At 41.3% G+C, this 15,058-nt stretch overlaps 1 protein-coding gene across 1 annotated transcript; it reads left to right on the plus strand.

Annotated features, from left to right (window-relative positions):
• Positions 1–566: 566 nt before the first annotated feature.
• LOC104542987 (heterogeneous nuclear ribonucleoprotein R-like) lies at positions 567–11,236 on the plus strand. Its single transcript, XM_010187467.1, has 5 exons — positions 567–733; positions 3,005–3,123; positions 3,541–3,648; positions 4,338–4,451; positions 11,027–11,236. The coding sequence occupies exons 1-5, from the start codon at positions 577–579 to the stop codon at positions 11,234–11,236; spliced, it is 708 nt and encodes a 235-aa protein (XP_010185769.1). The 5' UTR covers positions 567–576.
• Positions 11,237–15,058: the final 3,822 nt, after the last annotated feature.

The following is a 15,058-nucleotide window of genomic DNA, read 5'->3' on the forward strand; positions in this document are numbered from 1 at the left end:
CTTACCGTGTCCTGACAGTGTCGTGACAGAGCGTTTGGCTGGTCCGTGCAGCGCGTTGGGTTTAAAGAAAGACGTGGCAACAAGCTGAGAAAGTGAAAATTAGCAAACAAGAATTGGCATTTTTATACCTTAAGCTACCCTGCAGGGTTATGTGTTTGCTAAATTTTAAACAATTGTTTTAAAAGTAGAGGAATGGAAAATGAAAATAGCACTAGCTCTTCTGACTCTTTGTTGAAGGATGTTATTATCATATCCCAGTACGTTCAAGCTGCTATGGTAACCAGTTAACTTCTGACAGTCAGCAGATAAAGTTTAGACATCGTTATGTACATGAAGTACATTTTTAAAGAAAATTATGTAAATTATTCCATGTACATTTTCCACAGTATTAAGGGTTGTACTTTCTTTTGAAACTTAGATCAGCTGCATCCAAAAAGCATTAAATAAAACTTTTGATACAGGTCATTTGCAGCATGTATACAAATTAGTTTAGATAAATCATGCATTGTCCTACAAACTAGTTATTTCTGGCTTATTGTAATATAGCTCCTGAATTTTTTCCAGCAGCATAATAAAATGGCTAATCAGGTGAATGGTAATGCGGTACAGTTAAAAGAAGAGGAAGAACCAATGGATACTTCCAGTGTAACTCACACAGAGCACTACAAGACACTGATAGAGGCAGGCCTCCCACAGAAGGTGGCAGAGAGACTTGATGAAATATTTCAGACAGGTATAATATGCATTTCTTGTTTCTGACTGGTTATGAAAGTGAGGGCATACCATTTTCAAATTTTTATAGATTAAGGTTTAAGAATTCATTGTTCTTGATCTGTGTAGCTCTGAATGTTTTGCTACTTTGACTTCCCTAAAGGCAAATTGGGTTTGACATTGACTAATTACCTGACACGTCAGTAGTGTTGGATGTGATATCTTAGCTGCTCCAGGGCACAGAGCACTAGTTTCTTAGATGTTGTCAAATAAAGATGTATATTTAAGCATACTCAACTGTACTTTTTTTTTCCTTCAATCCGAATCATCATTTTGCTTTTACTTTTCTACTGTCAACTCCTCACAGAGGTTCTTAAACACTCAAGGGCTGGAGAGGTGACTTTAGCGAGGGAAGCAACCAGCTTGTCTTGCCTGGGACTACATTGGAATTGAGTCTGCCTGTGGATTTTTGTTCTCTCTAGTTCTGAGTGGACAGTTTAATCCATGTTGGTTATTACACTGAAATGCTCAGTTTGACACTAACTGCTTTTCAGCAAAGTTGAGGACTAAGCTATCTAGCAAATCGAGTAATGCCTTGCTGGTAGCAAGTAGTCTCTAGTAGCTTCTAGAGAGGTTTCTTTATATACAAAGGTTTTTCTATTTTGTTTTTGTAACCCCCCCCCTTATTATTTTGTCCTATAGACAGAGGCTTCCTTTTTCTCTTTAGAGTGTGTTCTGTGAACAGATTAACATGAAGCAGTAGAAATGCTCTGTGCTGATCTTGAATGCCTTGGTGGCAAGATGACAGTTTTTCTTGATAAGAGTCAAAATTCCACTGATGAAGTGAAGGCAGCTCAAAACCCAGTCCCTCCCCAGTCCTCAGTGTGATGCTCTGGCTCCTGTGGGTGCTGGCTTGTGGCAGTCGTTCCCAGTGAGCTCTCACAAGCCTTTGCCAGCTTCTGTTGGCTTCAGAGATGCCCTTCTTCTGGGTCCTGATGATGTGCACTTGGTGTTGAGGAGAGGTGTCAGTGCCTGTGCAGAGGAATGTGGGGCTCTGCACGTGTTGCAGTTATGTGGTGTTGGGAGGAGCTCTCCAGGGACTTCCGAACTTTTCAGCCCAGAATACAACTACTTAGTACAACGCCACTGCATGAGTAACCTGAAAACATTTATTTCTACTTCCTGAGTGCCACTGAAGATGTTTGCATTGTGCAGGGGTTTGTCAGTGAAGCAGACTACTTTTGACACCTTAGCTAAATTTGGGGTTTAACTTTGGGATTTGAAATCTGCTGAGGTCTTACATGAAAGATACAGGTGCCTTCCAATATGCAGGATCACTTCTGAAATGTAGTCCTTGGGCTTGGCACTACTGTGCGTTTTTGAAATCAAGTAGCAGTTAAATCATCTGTGTATTTTGGAGATCAAGCTGTTGCAAAGAGTGTGAAGTTCTTGGGATCTGTCCTAAATTTTGCTGTTTAGTTTAAAAAGTGCAAATCTTAGTCTGTACTATTCACGCTCCACAGCTTATGCATTACAAAAGGAAAGAAATAACTGCAAAGATCCTTAAACAGAAAAAATGCTTCAGAACTGGTCCAGTGTTTCTTGGGGGAGTCTGTACCTGTAACATTAACATTAGCCTTTTCGGGTACATAGAAGGGTCTGAAATAATACCTTTTTGAATGCTGGCTCTTGAACTGCATAGAGCAACAAAATGAGTGAAAAAGAAAAATTCAGACATATTGGAAATACACTGATTTTTGCTTTTTGAAGTTGGAGGAAAGTGAACAAAATCATTCTACTTCCTAATGTTTTGTGGGATAGAGCTTCAGAAGTGTTTGAGTGTCAGTTAGGCAGCTCCTTTTTCACGCACAACAGGGTACCTGTAATTTTCACATGTCAGCTCACTGCAGAACAGCTCCATTCCACAGAAGGAAGTGTGCAACTTAACATGAAAGACAAACAAAATCCAAATGATTAGAAGTGAGCCAGAGTTCACTGTTTCCACCTCTGGTGTGTAATACTGCTTTTTCTGAATTCCTGAATGTTAGCAAACTTATACATGGAGTATAATCTTGCACATCAGTTAGTGCTTAGGTATATACATTTTAATTTGACTTTTTTCATTGTTATACTCATGTTCTTTCATATACTTGTGTAGGAATATATAATGATATTAAATGTGTAATTCTGTTGCTATGGAATGTAACTTTTTGACTTTAAAAGCAAACTGCATAGTTCTTAGTTTGTATGAAATTCAATAGAAATCTGTAACTTCTTTATCTTTAACTTTTAGGGTTGGTAGCTTATGTCGATCTTGATGAAAGAGCAATTGATGCTCTTAGGGAATTTAATGAAGAAGGAGCCCTCTCTGTATTACAGCAGTTTAAAGAAAGTGACCTGTCGCATGTACAGGTAAGGTGAGAGCTCCAGGAGTGTGAGCACATCAGCATAAACAGTGTTCTGGCACGGTTGGCAGGAGAGTTGCGACTCTGAAATTCATTGCTGTTGCTGTATTCTAATGTTTCCAACCCAAATCACAAGCCTGTTAAATGTTGCCTTAAATACATAGGTATTTGAGTGCAAAGCAAAAGTTCCCGTCTAATAAAAAGGAGTGTGCTATTGAGAAAAGAAGGTAAAAGTACTACGTGGAATCTGATGATTTTTTTCAATCTGACAAGTTTGTTCAATTAAGTGTTATATTTTTCTAAAAGGTTCTTTTGGCATTTTGCTTACTGCATTAGCTTGATATAGAGACCTCATGGTGTGGAGGGTAAGATTCAATTGCTTTTCATATGCACAATTGAATTCTTTTGTAAATTGTATCTACAGAACAAAAGTGCATTTTTATGTGGAGTTATGAAGACCTACAGGCAAAGAGAGAAACAAGGCAGCAAAGTACAGGAATCAACAAAGGGACCAGATGAAGCAAAGATTAAGGTAACATTTAGAAAATACTGTTTATTCTGTACTACCTGATACATTTCCTGTATGGGGACTGAAGTAATTTCGGATGTACTTTAAGAGCATCGATGCTACTTGGATTTTCACACTTGGCTTTAAAGAAATGTGTGCATGATAGAGGTTCAAAGGAGACAGTGCAGGTTTGAAATGCACATCTTCCTCGTCACACGGTTGCCAAAATGCATGAACTGAATGTTATGTAAGGTCTGCGAAACCTCTGGTAACTATTTAAGAATTATCTTGATTTTCCTGTTATGTTAAAGCTTTTCTGCAGTCATAAAACTGCTTTAAGACTGATTGGACATTTCAACAAGGTATTGGTATAACAAGAAACTCTTCTGCAGAAACCTGAGTACGGAGTGGGTGAAAAGAATTGCCTGGAGTTCTTCAGGTGCCACATATAAAATGGAAAAAAAGGGAAAAGAAAAACAAGTTCTTTCCACTGAACTTGTATATAAAATAAATGTTGCTCTTCGTGGTGGTGTTTTTTAAACCCTAAAAAATAACAAGTGTTTTTTTGGTTAGTTTTGTCTGTCCATATAGACCTCGTTATCAAATGTGGCAAGGAGCAGATCTTATGTGCTTATCTTAGGACACTTTTTAGTTCTTTATATTTGAACCCACTATCCTCCCCCCCCATAACTAACATGATGGTTGTTTTTCAGGCTTTGCTAGAGAGGACTGGTTACACTTTGGATGTCACTACAGGACAGAGGAAATATGGGGGCCCTCCTCCAGATACTGTGTATTCTGGGGTTCAGCCTGGTATTGGGACAGAGGTCAGTATATATAGACCAACCTACTATTTTCTTTGTTTGTCCAAACTGGCAAATAAGAAATACTTGAAAACAGACTGTGTTATAAGTGAAAGGTTAAAGTATCATAGAGGAAAGCTTTCTTTGTGTATGTCTGTCTTACTCCTAGTAGTCTGCAAAAGACAGGGTTATAGATTGAGGAGGGGGAAAGCAGGTGGAATATGCTAGGAAGTACTATGTAAAATTTCTGAAAATGTAAAATAAATCATTAAATTGTCAAATGTAATGGTTTACCCTGAAGCTTATGGTACATTGCTTAAAAAGTGACCAATGTAGGTATTAGCTGTATAGGTAACTTAAAAGCATGACTGACGAGTATTTGACTGTAACATAAGTGCAGTTTAAGCGACAGTAGCAAGGCTTATTTCATGCAGCGTGCTGAAGGTGAGAGAGACTTGGGTTTTGTATAAAGGTACAGAGTTTTGAAGAGGACAACTGGGTTAGTAATTACTAAGGAATCACTTATTTGCTTTTGTTTCAGTCTATATGAAAACATCCTTGATGCTTTCATGGACTGATAGTGAAGCTGCTGCACTGAAGGAGTCCGTGTAGCTGTTTCTGTTTTGTAAATTTTTGCATTTCTGCATTCACAAATTGTTTACCAATTCAATGGTGTTGCCAGGGCACTCGTGATCATATGAAGTGTTATTAATTGCACCATGCTTCATTGACGTTGGGAACCAGTTCTTTCACATGTCCCATCCTCGCAGCATTGGAGGCGTTTGGACGATGCCTTCAATACATGGTTGAAATTTTGTTCAGCCCATAGCTGCCGGCCATCTGGAGCAGATGATTGCTGTAGGTCCCTTTCAGCTGAACTATTCTGTTAATGACTGAACGTTTTTTGAGGAAGATGAGGTATTTTGTCCTGTTGGTGGTGGTTAGCCTCTCCAGGAAGTCACAGGAAAGCTGTAAAGTTGGCTGTGCTTTAATACCATTAAGAGTGTATTTTTATAGCTTGAAATTTCCTGAAGCTTGCTTGAATGGGCAGCTTTTGGGAGCTCCCTGAAGATAAGAACGTAAAGGCTGCTCCCATGAGCTGGCATTAGAGGCTGTAGCAAAACCCAGCCAACTGGTTACAGAAACCAGACCTCTACCAAATCAATTTATTGCTGACATTTTGTAGGATTTAAAGACCAATTATTGCTTTACACATGCTGCTTCGTTTGACCGCCTGAGATGCTGAATGCTTTGCTGAAGCCAGTGTGTGCTTTATTACATTTAGTCGCAGCTCTTGCTGTTGAGCTCAACAACTTCTACATGATCCTGGAATTTGGTAGAGTAGGCAGAGCATGTTTGGACACAAATGACTGCAGATTATTATGTCACTTTTATTTGCCCAGAATGAGGTGGGTCTTTTAGGGGTTGGGTTTTTGTGGTTGTTTTTTTTTTAGAGGAGGGGTTAGGCTGTAGAGATAGGGTGTTAACCTTAAGCTTTTGAGAACTGCTTCCTTTCTGTCCTTGATAGTTCTGATTATATAGGAGTGTAAAAGCTACTTTTTCAAATATTGTGGGTAAAAATAGGCAAAACCCAACAAAACGTATCCCTTTGAATTGCAGCAATGAATCATTTGTGTTTAGAACTTACAGAGGCTTGGTAGCTTGTGCTGGCATGGGGACGTTGAGGCCAGAGCTGTCACTGATGTCTGTAATGGCAAAGCTGTGGTTTTTAAGGGTACCTAAGGACTGTTAAGACGCACACTGGGTACCCATTTTTCTCCCAAGATGTATCAGATCTTTCTACTATAAATACTTGTACACCAGCTAACTTGTCTTTTTAAAACATAGTGGAATTTATTACATGTTAACTATAGCTTTAACTCTCTTCCAATACACACTTGAATGTACAGTAAGACTGAAGTATTGAGAAGTGGTTTTACGGGTGTTCAGCGCATGGAACACTAACAAACTGCCTCTGTGAACGTTTTGTTGGTGAAGCTGTGCACCGTGTTCAAGTCAGTGGGCTTTAGGAGCAGCTGGGCCTTTTTGGAAAGTGAGTCTGTAACAAAGTCAAAGGACTTACAGCTGTACAGAAGCTTGGAGGAGAAAATAACTGCAATAGGTTTTGATATAAAACTTGAGTATTTGATTTAAGGCCTTGCTGCTCCAATGTAAAGCATTATAGTGGTGTTGATACTTGGTGGTATTTATGGGAGTGGTTTTTGGATGAGGATGAAGCAGTTATTTGGGTGTTTGTTTCTCCTTCTGCTGCCTTTGTCATTTGCACCTGCAGATGTTGGTAACTGTATCGTCAAGGGGCTTGTACAATGCTGCTTCGTTTTGCTTAAAAATGCCAAGATCTCTTTTCTCTGCTTTTTCTGACCTTCTGTTAGCACCCACTGTTCTTAAAGATAATCCCAAGGATTTTAAGGATTTTTTTTTTCCCCCTTGTTTTTGTTTCCCGAAAGGCCAAAGTCTGGCCGGTGAACACATGGGAAATTCAAGGCTGTGGTTGAGCCGTTTCACCTGGGCAGGAAGCTGTGAGCAAACTTCAGTTTGGTTCTGAAAATGCTTCAGCTGTGCATTTCCTTGCTTACCTGATCTGCAAACTCTTGGTCTCTAGGGGGTTGTTTTGTAGCTTAAACACTTTGAGAACTCTCAGTCACACTGGATGGTCATACAGCAGTTCTTTTGGATATTTTTCTATAAACCACTAGGTTAAGTTTAAGAAAATAGTCAATGTCTTGGTCATCTTTCATTTTCTAGATTATTCTTGCATCTTTTGAGATGCTGAAGCTTTTATGTATGTAATCAGGAAGGTGCTTATAAGTGTCACAGTAAGGGTGATTTCTGAAGGGAATATTCATATTCCACGAAGAAAAATAAATTCATTTATGTGAGGGATTAATTAGAATGGATCCTTGAACTGCAAGGTGGTAACTGATGATTTGCATAACTTACCAAGCTGTGCTTAGATGTTCTTGCTCTATGCTAATCATAGTTTATCGTTTTACTGAAATGTATGTGAAAGCAGTGCTGAAAAAATATTTGATATTCTTAAATTTCATTTTTCTTTTTTCTTTTTTTTTTTACACAAAACTAATTTTAAGTCGTCTTGCAGGGGCTTAAAATAAGGCATTTGTTCAGCAGCACTGGAGAATGCAGAGACAGCAGTAACTTCTACATAGCCATTTCAGGAACTTTTGAAATGAGGTGCAGACAAGGGAAGACAATGTACTAAGTGTTTGATTAAATTCATTCACAGCGAAGAGTAGTTCTAGTGTGTAAGGAACAAAAGGAATTTTAGTCATAAGTCCACTACTGGTCAGGGATGCTGAAGCACAATGCAAGTGTTTGGTGTTCAAGTTGGATAATGCTGAATGGGAAATCCAGTGTCGTATCTGTGGTGTCTGCATTTGTGGGTAATACCTAGTGAGGTTGAGCTGTATTTGCTAAACAGGTTAAAATACATATTTTTCACTCCTGATCTTCGTTCTGCTGACTGAGAAGCTTTTAGTTGTTAAGTTCAGGAAATCTGAAGGATCATTTATATATATGTGTGTGTGTGTGTGTGTGTGTATTTATTTTTTTTTTTCTTTAGAGGAGGGATAAAAAAAAAATCTGATGTGTGTAGCCTGTTCAGACTAATGTTACACCAGCAGTTTCAGAGGTAACTGATGTGGTATGTGACTTCCATCCTTCACCTTTTGGTGTAAATGAATATAATGCCATTTAAGATATCATCTGAAGAACAGGGGCTTCATTTGCAACTGTGACATACCAGCCCTTTACCCCACTGTAACAGGGTCAAGGGGAAAGCACTTTGCAAAGTCAGTCCAGCGCAGCTGGTGTGAAGAGAGCAACTGACCCGAGTCTGTACCGATTGCTGGATTGGTTTCAGTCAGTTCTGTAAATTGATTATTTGCCCCTGATGTGCTAAGATGATGTGCAAGGCTAGATGCCTGTCTTAACAGTTTACACTGTATGAAGTAGAATTGCTGCCTGTCCTTTTCAGAGCTGCAGTTTACTGGATATGCTTATGATAAACAGCATCTTGGGATAGCGTTATCAGAAATGCAGAATGACTTTGGGCTTTGTCAGTAGGGAGGTGGTGTCATATGTGCTCCTCTGGGGGAGCATGGTCAGAGAAGGGTTGTGAGGGTGACTTGCAGTGCACTGTAAAAACTGACCTGGAAATCGCTGGTGGAAGAAGCTCAGCAGGAGCTGACTCAGACCAAGGTTGTGCTGGATTTAGTGCACAGCTGAAAAGTAGCTTTGGTGCTGGAAGGACACTGGGGGTTTGAAGGTTTTTGCACTAAGCCAGAGTTGGTTTCCCCTTTGATTTTTTAATTTATTTATTTTTTAAAAAAAATTAAGATTGGAGACGTGAAGCAGTCATGTGCCCTACATAAATTAGCACTGGGATTTTGGAAAAATTGACTGCAAAGCACATGAAGAGCAAGAGCGCTGTTAAAACGAGAGAGGTTTTGAAGAAGCTCTTTAGATCGCTGCCGTCCACAGCCGTGAGCTCGCTATGGCAGCAGGAGAGGCTCAGTTGTTGAATTAACTGAAGGATGCATCAGGGAATTGAACATTATGGTCTGGGTTGGAAGGAAACTTTAAAGCTCCCCCAGTCCAACTCCTGCAGACACCAGGGCCGTGTTACTGGGTAGAGCCCCATCCAGCCTGGCCTGAAGTAGCTCCATCACCCAGAGAGCGCAGGTGGATCGCACCCCTTGACAGTGCTCTGTGAAGTTGTTCAGGAAACCAAAATGGGATTTTTTTCCTAGTTGTCTTTTCATAATGAATCTTCTGAAACAGTAATAAGGAAGAAGTAAAAGGGAGTACTTTGTACAGGTTCTTTAGGAAGTAAAAGTGGAAAAAGTAAGTGTAATGGTCAGTGATGCCAACAAAGGCCCTGAAGTGATGCAGCTGCATCCTGCTTAGACAAGATCTCTTGTACTGTCTCACTGATTAATGCCAGTTTTTGCACGGTACTCTTGTTGTGGAACTAAAAAGCGAAATGACACCTGATATTTGCATTCTTTGGTATTTCAGCAACTTTATTCAGCTTTTCAACATCTAAAAAAAGTTACTGCAGTTGTTTCTTCTGACTCTTAAAAGACGTTCACCTGGTGTTTGTCATGGCTGGGATTGATCTGCAGTTCATTGAAGTGTTAACTTCACAGTCTCAGAGCAAATTTACTTGGGTGTGAGCTACTGCCCCCGAGTTAGCAAGTCCTTCCGTTAGAAATGGAAATTACCCTAGACTAAACTTTATTTGTATTTGGATTAAGGTTTTTCTTTTTTTGAAGTCTTCTGGTGTGTCACCTTCAGGTTCTGCTGGAAACAGTGGCATCTGAACCAGAGAATTTAATGTTGACTTTTGACTGACTTAAAACCAGCTGCAGTTTGTGCAGAGTTCACTGACAGTTTCACTGTCTCAGCAGCAACTTGGAGTTCCTGTCCTGTGCATTTCCATGGTGGGACCAGGTTTTTGTCTGTAAAAACTGTGCGTGGATTTTGGAATTGAATGTTCTCGGTTTAATGGGAATGGCAGTACCTGTGTGTAAGGATTTCTAAGCTTTCTAGGGAAAAGCCTGTGGGCTCTGCCATTAAATTTTCCCTCAGCGTGATAAATCCATGCCTTTTTTCCCCAATAGCAAATAAGTCTTGATCAGTCAACATTCACACTGAACCAAGAGAGGCTAAGCTAAGTGAAAGAAATGTGAGCTGAATTTTGGTAATATCTGTGTAACACAAACATCTGAGAGGTTCTGGCCGTCATTTGAGGAAAATTATTTGTGTTCCACATGTTTTAAATTGGATTCATCGCACTCTTCTCAGGAGTTTGTTGGTGTCAGTGCTTACATGAGCACCCTGAGTGTCTTTAGTTTGAGAGTTACCTGCTAAGCCATTGGTACCAGATGTGACTATGGCACGGCCTCGCTTAGATAAAATAATCAGAATTTGGTCTTAATGGGTGTTTGGTATGTTTTGCTTGTATTAGCAACTCAGAGATTTGCAGAATTTAGGGGAGAGTTGCAGTGATTAAACAATTTGTGGAAGGAACAGAAACATGAGCACTCCAGATTTTCTCAGACAAATATTAAAATATTCAGTTGGTGGAGGCTGAAACAAATGCAGACTGAAAATCAGATTACAGTGTATATTAAAAGTGGAAAATCAGGCAATTTAAGGAGTTTTGTATATTTTTTTTTTTTAGTCTCTGTAGCTTTCTAGTGAAGATTGAGTTACAGGATGATCTGAAAATACTGCAAGAGAAAGGAAATGCTTGGCCTGCTTTAATCTAGGCTACCCAACTAGATAGTCTTTAGGTTCTTTTTTAATTGCCAAAATTATAACCAGGTAAGAACCATTGACCTCTTCAACATAAGTAACAAGCCCAGGTTTTCCATATGTAAAACCCAGAATGAAGAGAACGAGGCTTAGAAGACTTAGGTCATCCGATAATGTTGGCTGCAGGGTTTCTGCGGTGATGGTTTATGCTGTGATGTCCTTCCTTGCCCAGGAGCTTTCAAGCATTCAAAGTAAGTGTGAATTTCTGAAAGCTTTGTTTGTGTCCTCTTCCTTTTTAGGTTTTTGTTGGCAAGATTCCCCGAGACTTGTATGAAGATGAATTGGTACCACTCTTTGAGAAAGCTGGTCCCATTTGGGATCTGCGCCTCATGATGGATCCTCTTTCTGGTCAAAACAGAGGTTATGCTTTCATTACCTTTTGTAGTAAAGATGCAGCACAGGAAGCAGTCAAACTGGTGAGTAACTTGTTTTCAGACTGGACAAGATAAAGTAAACAGTAATGTAAAATTATCTCTTAGATAATAAAGTTTACAAAGTGCTTCATCAAAGCATCCATTGACGGACTCAAAATTTTACTTTCTTAAAAATTCCCTCCTAATTTTAGCATATACAAATGTTTTACTTTATGACCGTGGTCTGCTATAGCCTACTGCAGTCTGCCAGAGGACTTGAGTGATGATATTAAGAGATTACTTGATTACAACTAGAAAATATATTCTTTAAGCTTCACTGTGTTGAAGTTTTCGCACCCTTCCTACTATGAACAGCGAATGAGGGGTGCTTTGTGGTGCCTTTAGTTCTTTCCAAAGGCAGCCATGCCCTCAGCTCATGACATGGAAACCTGCTGTGGCCGAGGGCACGGAGAAGCCCCTGCAGAGGGGAAATGAGACATCTGCTCTGGTGGGCTCTGGTGTGTTTGGCCTTGCTTCTGCCCCAGAGGAGGATGTGAAATTGGGCAGATCAGCATGTGCCTGTGATGGACTGCTGGGATATTGAACCAAAACAGGCAAAATGCTTCTGCTCATGCGCCTTAGCAAAATCCATCCTGTATGGAGAAGGGGGGAGAAACCTAAACATCTAATTAAGCTGGGGAAAAAACCCAACCCCAAAGCCTAGAGAAACTGGGAAAAGTGATTGTGTTGTATGGTCATAGCTTCAGAAGAAGTCATCGCCTCTGCATGCTCCAGTGTCTGCTCCCTCAGACATCTCCACATTGAGACTGTGTTGGGCTGCCCCAGGACTGGGGGTTGCAGGGCCCTGTTTAGGCTGTTTTACCTTTCTAGAAACTGCTTGAAGTTTTCTTGAAGGAGCTGCACAAAACACGTTTTCGGGTCTGTTTAGCCTGGAGCAGAGGAGACTTGAGGAGTGACCTCATTAATGTTTATAATTTGTAAAGGGTGAGTGTCAGGAGGAAGGAACCAGGCTCTGCTCTGTGATGTCCAGTGACAGGACAAGGGGCAGTGGTCCCAAGCTGGAGCATAGGAGGTTCAACCTGAACATGAGGAAAAACATTTTCACTGTGAGGGTGCCAGAGCATGGCCCAGGCTGCCCAGAGAGGTTGTGGAGTCTCCTTCTCTGCAGACATTCAAAACCCGCCTGGCCGTGTTCCTGTGTGACCTGGTCTGGGTGATCCTGCTCTGGCAGGGGTTGGACTGGATGAGCTTTCAAGGTCCCTTCCAGCTCCTCGTATTCTGTGATTCTGTGATTGTCTGCTGCTGGGTTTCAGTGTTTGGAGTTTTGGATACTGGTTACTGGCGCTTAGGAAGGAAAATGTTTTTAAACTTTTTTTTTTTGACCAAGTTGAAGGTGCTCAGAGCTGTTACTTTAAATGTGTACTGCTTGAGGCAGATGAGAGGGAAGATGCTGAAGTGACAGGGTAATAGCAAGCCTTGTGCCACTGATGGAAGACTGGTCTCCATACCCTGGATATTGCACTAAATAAGTGAATTTCTGTGAACATATTCCATAAGACCTGTATCTGAATTCCCTTTCCCCCATCTCCTCCACCCTAGCATCATCTGGTAATAGTGCCAGAGTTGTATTTAGGTGAAATATTTTCCTCAGACTACAAGGGGAAAGGAAAACTGCAGATGTGCTGCATTTTGGAGCAAATTAAACCTGGATAGCAAAGTGAGGTTCTTTCAGAAAATAAACTTGAAATTTTGAAGCCAGGTATTTGCTGGTACTGGTGGGAATGGGATTGATTGTAAGTAAATTGGCTTTGTAAGATAAGATATAATTTGAAAAACAGATAAAGTTCATGGTAGCAGATCACAAAGTTTTAGTGTGTTATGAACCACTGTTTTCTGTGAAGCAAAATTCAGAAATGCTTTTGTCTTCCTTAAAGTGATCTTGTTTGATGGTCTGTGGTACCTTAGCGTTGTTCCAGCTCCTCTTGAATATGAGGAAGGTTACTGGAGGTGTTGCTCTATCATCTGTGTGGCTACATCTCAGCTAGGGTAAAAAGGGCTGAAAAATTGCTTTTAAAGAATTGGATGAGATTTTCAGTAGCTGTCTGTAATCACACATCCATCCTCTTAGGTTGTGTTTGAAAATCCCAGCTAGAACAAAGATTTTCTGTCTTCAGTTCTTACATTTTTATTTGTTTTGAAGGTTGAACTCATGCCTTTGAAGACTTTTCGGGAGTCTTGGTGTTCAGAGTAACCTACCTGTGAGAGCAGACATCAAGCAGTGGGCTCAATTATTTCTAATGAGAAATTTTAAAACTTAACAGTAAAATTTATAGAATCTTAGCATTTACAGAGTCCAGAAATCCCTGTGGGGGCATGGGGGGAGCAAGGTCACACGCTGCTTCAGGCTTTTGATTATCTCACAGGAAATACACTCAGTGTTTAAAAGCTGTCCAAGTAAAGTGGAAGAACTCCACTGTAGGAGTGAGGTAGGTGAGGAAGCTGAGAACGATCGACTGGGGAGTGTGAGCATGAGATGGAGCTGCATCCTCCCTGCCCTGAGACAGCCCCAGTATCAGATGCAGCTCGTGAGGCTCCCCTGCCTCTCCACCTGGCTGGACACAGCCAACATGGACTGAGAGAATGGGGAACAACAGCAAGAATGGAGACGCGTCTCTATGTGGCGCAACAGGCGTGGCAGGCGTCACCACCCAGAAACTGCTCCACCTTCCCTTGTCAAACAAGGACGATGTTCTTTCTGCAATGGGAACTGAGTGATGAGCACGAAGGCAACTCGCCCAGCTCGGGGGCACCACTGCGGCTCCATCGGATGAAGCCATGCATCAAAACAGTTTCAGTTAAGAAAGACTGACGAGTCCTTGTCATAGGGGACTCTTCTGAAGAGAGTGGAAGGTCCCATGTGCAGCTGAGGCCCACTCCTCAGGGGGAAGTCTGCTGCCTCCCAGGAGTCAGGGTTAAGGACGTTAAGAAAAAACTCCCTACCCCAGTTCAGCCCTTGGATTACTGCCCATTAATGGGCTTTCAGGTAGGCAGCGATGAGATTGCATCAAGTAGTTTGAGGACAACGAAGAAGGATTTCAAGGGCTTGGCATGGCCGATTTAAGGGATCGGGAGCACAAGTAGTGTTCTCCTCAGTCCACCAGTTTCAGGGAGGTCTGAGGCAATAAACAGGGTCAGCAGATCAGTGCCTGGCTCCGAGACTGGGGCCACAGGCAGGGCTTCAGGTGCTTCAGTCACAGATCAATTGATACTTCACCAGCTTTGGTGGCAAGAGATGGGGTACATCTGTCTCAAAGGAGGAAAAGAATCCTGGGACTAGGGTTAGCAGAGCTCATAGAGCTTTAAAGTAGAGCTGAAGGGGGAAGGGAATGTAACACAACTCACTAGACATGAGCTGATGGGTGAAGCACCGACATTTGTGGGATGGTTCGCTAGTGAGATTGCTTGGACTCCTGTCCCATTGGAAGTAGGGGATGGAGTTCCATATAGCAACCAAGATGCAAGGGTTACTGATGCATTAGTAACCATGGGAGCTCCTGAAAGTGGCCTAGTAGAAATTAGGACTTCTCCCTGTGAAAAGGTGGCAGGGCCTTTAGCCCAGCTGAAATGCATCTTCAATCTAAACCAGCATGGGCCATAAGCAGGAGGAACTGGAAGCCACTGTACATGGAGTTAACTACGATATAGTAGCTATCATGGAAACATGGTGGAATGAATCACACAACTGGAGTGCTGCCATTGATGGGTATAAACTTTTCAGAAGGGACAAGAAAGGAATGAGAGGTGATGGGGTGGCCATGTATGTTAGGGAGTGCTGCGACTGCCTAGAGATTATCGACAGTGACAACAGGGTCGAGTGCCCATGGGTGAGAATCAAGG

The sequence above is a fragment of the Mesitornis unicolor genome, unplaced genomic scaffold, assembly GCF_000695765.1.
Source record: "Mesitornis unicolor isolate BGI_N332 unplaced genomic scaffold, ASM69576v1 scaffold29356, whole genome shotgun sequence".
NCBI classification, from domain to species: Eukaryota; Metazoa; Chordata; class Aves; order Mesitornithiformes; family Mesitornithidae; genus Mesitornis; species Mesitornis unicolor.